The sequence below is a fragment of the Solanum stenotomum genome, chromosome 12, assembly GCF_019186545.1.
Source record: "Solanum stenotomum isolate F172 chromosome 12, ASM1918654v1, whole genome shotgun sequence".
NCBI lineage: Eukaryota > Viridiplantae > Streptophyta > Magnoliopsida > Solanales > Solanaceae > Solanum > Solanum stenotomum.
The window spans coordinates 17,161,220-17,170,667 of NC_064293.1; the positions used below are offsets into that span (position 1 = coordinate 17,161,220).

General features: G+C 35.9%; 1 protein-coding gene across 1 annotated transcript; it reads right to left on the reverse strand.

Moving 5' to 3' along the window:
• Positions 1-617: 617 nt before the first annotated feature.
• Positions 618-7,380, reverse strand: LOC125848879 (alkylbase DNA glycosidase-like protein mag2). The gene is made up of 2 exons (XM_049528826.1): positions 6,139-7,380; positions 618-675 (listed from the first exon to the last, which is right to left on the reverse strand). Exons 1-2 carry the CDS (start codon positions 7,215-7,217, stop codon positions 654-656), a joined length of 1,101 nt encoding a protein of 366 aa, XP_049384783.1. The 5' UTR covers positions 7,218-7,380; the 3' UTR covers positions 618-653.
• Between the last annotated feature and the right edge of the window lie 2,068 nt (positions 7,381-9,448).

Sequence of the window (9,448 nt, forward strand, 5' to 3'; positions counted from 1 at the left end):
ATCCTTACTTTTGTTTACACCAATTTTTAGAGTTGTTTCTCTATACAAATACACTGAAATATATCGTAGCTAAATATGAAAAAAAAAATTTGGCCATCAGCAATAGCCAAAAAATGCGTGCGAGGTTTCTTAATATTTTTTTAAAAAAAGTAGGATAATATGGATATCCATGCTATTCAGATTATCCATCCTCCTCTGGGTACATGTAATCGCATTGGAACAAAATGAGGCTTTTTGTACAAGGTGAACGTCTGGCCATTGAAAACTTGCATATAATTAACGAGATGGATCTGCAAAAGCAAAGAAAAAAAAGGAGAGAAACAAAGACACTCTATTATTTATGTTACATCACGATTGCTAAAATCATAACACAGTTGGAAGCTGCTAAGTCCACAACTTTTTACATTTAAAGGAATATTGAAGGGGGACTAGAAACTGCAGTTCCCGACATCAATCAAACAAATGGGGGTCTTGCCATATAGCCCAAGAAGCACAATTGCTTGCTATTACAACTACATACTTCACAATCTCTGCAAAATAAGCTCACTACTAACACATGTTAGAGAATATTGGTGCACAGGGAACCCCTCTTCTATGTTTGATTTCCTTTTTCCAGCCTACGAAATAGTTCAATCAATATCTCAACACTGCAATCATTGGCTCCAAATGCAAGCCCTGAAACAAAAATGTTAAATGATGCAAAGATCAATATACTGGTATGTTTTCATCATCCTAAAACCTATAACATAAAACAATAATGAACACTAAACAAGTAGATAAAGCACAAGTAAGATGCTTGTATCAATTAACTACATCTCAGTCTCATGCGCAGATGCTATATTATCAGTAAGACCATATTCCTTCCCCTCAATTCGGACCACCTTTTCTTCAACCAAAAAGGATCTTGCCGAAAAAATATTGCATCGGAGTATAACACTGGAAAAAGAGGCACAAAAAACATTGTTGATATACCAAATACAAGAAGTAGCACAAAAGTAGACAAATAGTAAAAAGTAAAAGAAAAAAGACACAAATCAAAAGAAATATTATAACCCAACAGGGATCTAATTGACTACATGCTCATTCATGTAGGATAGGGACAGCCAAGAGCTAAGCAAACAGGTTTAATAATTGGGCAAAATCGGTGTGCCAAAATATTCATGTCTCGAGAAGATAATACTTCTCTGTTTTCTCAGCAAACACTCCCAAATTTGGGACTACTGGTCAGCGTCTTTTTCTTCTAAAAAAAGTCCAGCTTTTTAAAACTAAAAATGAAGTGTACGCTTCCAGCACTTCTCTATTTCAACTGAGAAACACTTGTTTTTTCACTTCACGTCGCCATCAGCCTTAAAAAGCAACAAACCTGCACCTCGTTGGGCTCGCTTTCAATAGCACCGATAGGGAATATCCCTTTATCTCTTTAATGAACCCAATTTGGATTTCCCTTGTCATGGAACCAATTAGTAGTTCAATCTCTTTTCCCTTGAATTGATTATCCTTTTCTGCTAATTTCTGTTCCTCCCTAATCTAATTTCTTGCGTTTATCCTATTTTGTTCTTAATTGTTATGTTTGAGGAATTAGTCCACAATATTATTAGGAACGAACCCCAACTTCAATCCTACAAGAACAACAACAAATCTCAGATAAAGCAATTTGAAGTTTCAGCTTCAAGCTTCACCCGAGTTCCAACGGAGTTCCGCGTGTTTTGCCACAATTTCTTCCAAATTTCAGCCAGAGTTTCGATCTTACAAACACAATACAATCAGTTTTCCAACTCAAACAGTACACAAAACTTCGAACTCAACCGCTTCATTTCAAAGCTCTCTTGGCCAACAATGGCAGATTCAATTTTCATCCAAGCCTAATCCAAATGGACTCATATGCGAATCAGGAGCTCCTTACAAGCATAGGAACTAAGACCAGGCAAGCAATTTGATTGAACCTTGACAAAATCAATCGAACCTAGATAATCTTCTTTGCCAAGTCAGTTGTAAATATTTTCGGTTGAACCTAGTTCAAACATGCTTCAAATGACTCGAAACCTCAAATTCAAACTCGAAAATTAATTTCCAACCGCCTTAGACGACACCCACTTGAATTGGACCAATATCTTCAAAGAATTTTCAGATTTGAAAAGCTCTGAACCCGTCAATGGTAAATTGCAGATTTTAAAAACAGAAACAGTAATCAAGTCCAGATTTGGGTCTTCAAATCACCCAAACTTTCTTAGATTAACAAACCTCAGGTACCAGTGGAGAAGCACAAAGAGAAATAGAGAAGAACAAGATGAGTTTCGATATTCATATTTGTTTTAAACTCAAACAGTGTAGTGCAATATGAACCAAAAAGAATAAACACATATTTACTTTTCTGATTTTTTGATAAAAATCAAATACTTAGTGTGTGTAAGAACAAACACTAATCCAAACTCTGACACCAAGATGCTACAAACTCAAATGTGAAAGCAATAAAATAGAAGAAGACAATTACAAACAAGATAGTATAAAAGGGTTAATACAAGAAATTAGATCAGGGAGAAACAGAAATTAACAGAAAGATAAAAGGGATATTCCCTATACACTCACAAACTGGAGTATCATACTCATTCATCAGAATCTAGACTATGGAGAATTAAGTCATTGACCATAAACTATGCAGCTATTTATAGTAGCTACTCATGCTTATTACAGAAATGGCCAAATGGGCTGTGATTGTTAGTTGTAAAACTTCTTGACCTACTATAGCCCTTTACCTTGAAATCATCTTATAAAGGTTCCAAATTGAGAGTACTAGGCAGAGATGTATCAGGAGGTTAAGAAAATTTAACATTGGAAGTCTCCTCAGCATCTTTGAGACCTTGGAAAGTCTTCTTCAAGATGTTGACGGAACCAAGAGCTCTCTCAAGTTCCTAATCATTCAAGAATCGAAAGTAATATTCCATCCTTGATATCCCCAAACTGCTTCTGGTTTTGCTTCAAGAAGTGATACAATGCTAAAAAAAACTTGAAACAGATCAAGAGAACCATGTCTTAACCAGTTATCACTCCAAGAAAGTTTTTCCCTCCATCCCCACCACCACCACTCCTTTATAGTAGTATCAGCAGCAAAGGAATTCCAGTAGTCTGCTATATTCCAAACCCCAAACCCACAAGGACTGTTGACAATTCTTGAGCACCAATGTCCATCCCGATCATACTTGTCACAAATGACCCTTCTCCACAAGGAATTAACTTCCAGGTTATACCTCCATAGCTATTTCATAAGTAAGTTTTGATTGTGTGCCTTGAGATTCTTGATGCACAAACCTCCTTTCTTTCTACTTGTGATAAGTGTGTTCAAATTAACCAAATGGCAAGCTTTATTGTCTTTGTTTCCTTGCCATATGAAATTCATCCTTAATGCATCAATTATTTTCCTCACTTTGCAAGGTAAAAGGAACAAAGACATGACATAGGTAGGAAGTGCATCAAGTACAGTGTTCACTAACATCACTCTTCCTCTCATAGATAAAATATTGGCTCTTCCAGATTGCTACTCTTTTTGCATCTTTCAAGTACCCTATTCTAGATTTCATGAGCTTTATCTTTGGAGCCCAAGGACAGCCCGGATAAGTAGTTGGTAGTGACTCCACACCTCACAGCCCAAAGTTGCTGCTAGAACCTGAATATTAACAATCTCTTTAACTGGGAATAGCATACTCTTTCTCCAGTTAACATGAAGCTCCGAAACTGCTTCAAAGATGATTTGAATAAGCCATAGGTGTTTAAGCTGATTTGCTTTAGCATCACAGAAGACCAGTGTACCGCATGCATTGAGGAAATGAGTGGTATCCATATTGTCAACCTCCCTATTAGAAGCTTTAATCCTTTCAGCCATCCTTTTCCTTTAGATAATGGTGCTACATAAATTAGGCAAGTTCTGGTGGATAAGGACTTGTATATAAACAACAGAGAAACCATAGATACATAGGGCTAAGAGCATGGTCTCCCATAAAATTTATGATTTGTCTGTATTTATCGCCTCACGAGGCACCAGAAAAACATTTAGGGTTCTCGATCCGGAATTTTTACCTCATTGACAGATGGTTGCACCCTTCAGAATCCTAGACCCCAAGGTTTTTGCCTCATGAACATTGAGTAAATCCCTTCATCACTGATCCACTGTAATTCTTACACAGATGCTCTCTAACTTGTAAGATTTGGCCGACTGAAATCTATTTTCCCCCCTCCTCCCACACCCCACACGTACAGTTAGAGCTAGATTAGAAGCTCTGTAACTATTTTTCTCTTTTCCTTTCTTACTCTTTTTGGAGGTCTCTCGCATTGATAATGCTGAGGAATACAATAATACCAGTTCCTCAAAACAAACAAACAAAAAGATAGAAAAAGTTTGTTTTGGTTTAGACAAAAACAAATATGGAAAAGACAATGTTGAACATTTTTTATGACAACGTGCAGTTAATGAATTGACAACCTTACCAATAAAAAAAGTAAATGACAATTACCAATAATATATGACACAATTTTTTTATAAGGCATGATCTAAGAAGTGTTCAAGCAATCATCTATAATACATATAAGTAAAACCTACACTGAGCTAGCGTTTGGCCATAGATTTCCAAATATTATTTGTGTTAAAATTTGGGTGAAATTTCACCATGTTTTTGGCCATAGTATTTGGGAAACATATTTCACTTTTTTAGGAAATATGATTTATACCCATAAGTTTTAAAAACTATCAAAACTAACCATATGTTTGTATTACAAGTCACTTGGATCTTCGTTGCAACAAATAACTAGTGTCCATGACTCTGGACCAATATGATAGTTCGGAGTAAGTGCAACAAGCATCATTCCATACATAGTGAAGTAGACAAAGCACATGACTTTGTTACCCTGAACTGATTGTTCATCATTTTCAACAATAATCATATCATCACTTTGGTGTTTACGTAAAAAAATTATGTAATACAACGCAAACAACTAATATAGAGGGTGTTTTTTGCAAAACAAGAAAGTTTGGTGTAGAATTTAAATTTTTAAAAGATTCCAACTAATGAGATTTGGCTCAAATACTAGTTTTTTCTAATAATTTGGGAATTTGGGTTATTTGCCAAAAATATTTGCCAATAATGACAAATTATATGGACAAACACTATTTGCCAAATTTTCGTCCAAATATTACTTGGGAAATCTATTGCCAAACGGGTTTCTATGTCTCCCACAGCCATGAAACATTTTATAAATCTCAATGCATCATAAATTTAAGGACTTACACGAGTCAAACATTTACACATTCACCATTATTTGACACTCTTACGTTATGTTTGTATAATGTGGTACCCTACTTTGTTTCAACTACTAGACAAGCCATCTCTGCTCGCCGCCCTCCCCGCTTTGGTGCTTACCTAATGCAGCGGACTTCACGAGCTTTTATGGTTACATACACTACCTTTTCCTCTCTCTAATCATCTGATTTTACATTAAAATACATAATTTTTTCACAACCAAACAGGAGGCATCAGCCTCATTTCCTCAAGGTATATGCCTATCAGTAAAGGTAAAAAGTTTATTCTTCTTTTAACTAGTTTTTCTTTTTCTTGTAGAATGGTCAGATCCATCTAAAGGACTCATAATTCATAACCAACGCATGTGCAATTCTAGACCATTGTAGACCGACTTAACAAGTCAGCACATTTCTTACTGTTAAAGTTGGCTGACACAGCGTAGCAGTATGCCAAGTTGTACTTGAAGGAGATTATCTGTTATTATTTAATCATGTATTATAATCCCCACATTATCATTCAAGTATAAATTGTTCACAAACCAAACAACCTCCAGTACGGATAAGCTCTTGCTTTATTCTGTTTAAGGTGGGGCATGCTTAAGTTCAATCTTTTAATTCTGGTTGGAAAGGAATTAATTTTATTCTTTTGTGTCGTTAAAAACGAGAGTGCCTTAGTTAATCAAACAAATATCTAATGAACAATTGATAGACTGCCAAAGAATTCAAATTTAAAAAACAACAGGAAGGCAACTTAAGTTCAATAACCAGCAAAACGACAAGATTAACGACCATGCTACTTCAGAATATAATATAGAAAAAACTATTAGTTCATATAGAGAACGGTCAGATACCCTAGATTTTCGATGCCATTAATTGGCTCGAGAAGCTGCAGCTGATGTTGCTGTGCCTCCTGCTCTGTCTGAATTTGCTGCAATGCCTGCACATTACCACCATCAATTGGTGCTGCTGCAGTAGTTGGAGTCCCTTTCCCTTCCACTAACCGCCACATATACCATGCCCCTGCAGATCTATATGGCTTCCATTTGTCACATAATTGCTCCATCTGCGACGGTCTTGGCAGTTCCTCCAGTCCATACAGCAATTGCACACCTTTCCTGACCCCCAAGTCACTAACAGGCAAAACATCTGGTCTATGAAGTGAAAAGATCATGAACATGTGCACTGACCAAGAACCAATACCCTTCACCATTGAAAGCATGGTAAACAATGACCTATCATCCATCTTTACAAGAGTTTCATCAGACAAAATCCCACTTCTATACTTGTTTGCCAAGTCATGGAGATAACTAGCCTTCCGCCCTGAGATTCCTACTTGCTTGAGCTGTTGAGGAGAAAGGGCGAGGACAATATCGGGGCAAACAGCGTCCTCTCCTCCACAAAGTGACACAAAGCGAGTGTAGATTGAGGTGCCTGCTTTATAAGCTAGTTGCTGATAAAGAATGCTCTTGCTAAGGGCTAAAAACGCAGAATGGTGCAACTCAAATTGTGGGGAAGGAAGTGTATCTATTAAGGAAACAAGAAGAGGGTCCACAGAACGTAGATGCTGCAGTGCATTGTCAATCTCTCCATCAGCTGATAAGGGTTTGATGATTTGGGGTAAAACCCTTGATGATTTCGGTGCACTCTTCCGACGATTCTTCGTTACGGTAATCGCTCCGCTGGTTGCAGTGGATGATGATGGTACGGTGGTTTCCGGGGTTTTCCCATTGGAGGATGCGGTGGAAGAGAGTTTTCGGATTTTCTGTGGTCGAATTGGGATTTTGGAAGGGTTAGAGGGGTTTGGTGGAAGATCAACTGGAGAGTTCGATACAAGGGTGGAATCAGAAATGGGTAGAGGTTGAGGTAGAGCTTGAGGTTGAGGTTGAGGTTGAGGTTGGGGTTGGGGTGGAGTTTGGGTCTGCTCACTCATGAGCGCTAAAATTGGCCACGAAAGATTCGCTAATATTTTCCGGCGGTTTTGTAGGAGGAATAATTGGAAGTTTCCGGTGGCAATCGACGGCGGCGGCCCGAAGAGTAGCTGAAGACGACGGTGAGCTGTGCGGTCTCGTAATATTGAGGTGAAATAATCAAAATGTCCCCTTATGGCAAATGCTTTTTATTAAATAAAATAAAGGCGGAATGACCTGGAAGACCCCTGTACTTGGCTCCTTTTGTCAGTTGGACCCTCCTACTCATCACTTTGCCAATCAAACCCTTAAACTCATCAAAACACAATATTTTAAACCCCTCTTACCATTGACCGAGCTTATGTGGCATTAATATTGGTGAGTTGGAAATATGCGTGATTACACGCGCTTAGAAGCGAGTTAAAACAATATTTAAAAAAAAAAAAAACAATTTAACAAAATTAAAAAAAAAATCATTTTCTTCAACCCTCCTTCACCCACACCCACCATTTCTTTTTCTCCACCAGCCCTCTCTCCTCTACCCCTCACCACATCCCTCACCTTTCTTCTTTCTCCAGCCCATTCTTCTTTCTCCACCCCCACATTCACTCTTCTCCGCCTCTTCTCCGCCTCTTCTTCTTCTTTTTTTTAATACAAATCAGTAGCCTCAACTTCTTCTAAAATTTTCGTTTTTTAGGTTTGAAAAATATTAGTATCATTCTTTTATTAGTTGGTTTCAACGAGGAGATGCAGATAATGTGAAGAATGATTGTGACTATTGAAAATTTTAAAACTCCATTGATAAGTTTGAAAAAGCTTAAAAAATAATAAATGGGTCTTGTGAATTTGTAAAATTACTTAAATTTTTTGATTGGGGTTCATTGAGTTTGTGTTGGTGAACTTGTAGTTGAATTTACAAGTTAAATCAAGAAGAATTTGATCTGATGGGTATGAATCTAGTGCTCAATTTGTGACCAAATATGAAGAAGATGACTATTTGAAAAGTTAAAGAAATTAAAAAATTGATTTATTTGATTTTTAAAAATTTTTTAGCACTTAATTTCGCATGTGGCACTAAAAATGATGTGAAATTTCACGTGTAATCGCGTCCATTACACGCACTCTGACCGGAGGAGAAAAGGGTTTAAAATGTTGTTTTCTGATGGGTTTAAGGGTCTAGTTGGCAAAGTGATGAGTATGAGGGTTCAACTGACAAAATGAGTCAAGTACAAGGGTCTTTCAGGTCATTCCGCCTAAAATAAATCGTCTATCTTTCCATTTGTTGGACCTTTAATTATTATTATTTTAATTAAAAGTATCTTTTTCAAAAAAACGAAATTATAAAATGTCATATGTAATTTATAAAGTTTTGATAAAATAGTTAATATTAACTTATTAATCTATATGTTGATATAATTAAGACTAATTCATAAATAATCTAATCGAACTAAATTTATTCGTGTTGATAATTATTGGAACTGAATTTTTTTAAAAATACATATGGGAGTAGTGTGTTTTTGGATCTGAATTTTTAAATGATGTATCTACAGTATGATGCTCTAAATAAACTTATATTTTTTTGGCTTAAGTCATCCACGACCTCTTAAAATTATCCGCATAATTGGCTTAAGTCATTCACGGCCTCTTAAAGTTATCCGTATAATTCATTTAGACATTTTAATTACGACTTGTACCTATTGAACACTTAAACTATTCAAAATATTTACATATTAAACACAAAATGCTTATGTGGCAAAATAAGTGTAGTTCACTCTAGTTGGGCGCGTGAGTAGATTCCAGATTTTTATTTAATTTTTTTTTGATAAATTTGTCTTTTTTTTGACACATGGCATACAATAACTAAAAGAATAATAATTTAATTCAATAATAATCTTAATTTTTTTTTAAAAAAACCCAACCCACACTTCTTTACCGTCTTCTTCACTACAAAATCTCTATTCTTCCTTTTGCTTCCATTAATTTTTCTTCTTCATTTTTTGTTTAAGGAACAAATTGAATCTGAAGAAATATATCAGGATAGAGTGTTCTTAGCGCCAATATCATTGTCGAAAAAACATCAACTAAAGAAATAATCAGCCAAAACAGAAAAAAATCAAAAGAGATTACTGATAAAGATTGTCATTGAAGTTGTAGAAAAGTATTTCATCAAAAAAATAAAAATTAAATTGAGTCAAATTCTAGCGAACTCTACTTTTTCCGGCAAGACTAAACAGATTTGAAATTATTTTCTTTA

Coding starts and splice junctions, on each gene's coding strand:
- LOC125848879 (XM_049528826.1), bottom strand. CDS start 7,217: ATGAGTGAGCAGACCCAAACTCCACCCCAACCCCAACCTCAACCTCAA. Junction 676..6,138: donor AATGGCATCGAAAATCTAGG/GTATCTGACCGT, acceptor TTTTTGTTTCAG/GGCTTGCATTTGGAGCCAAT.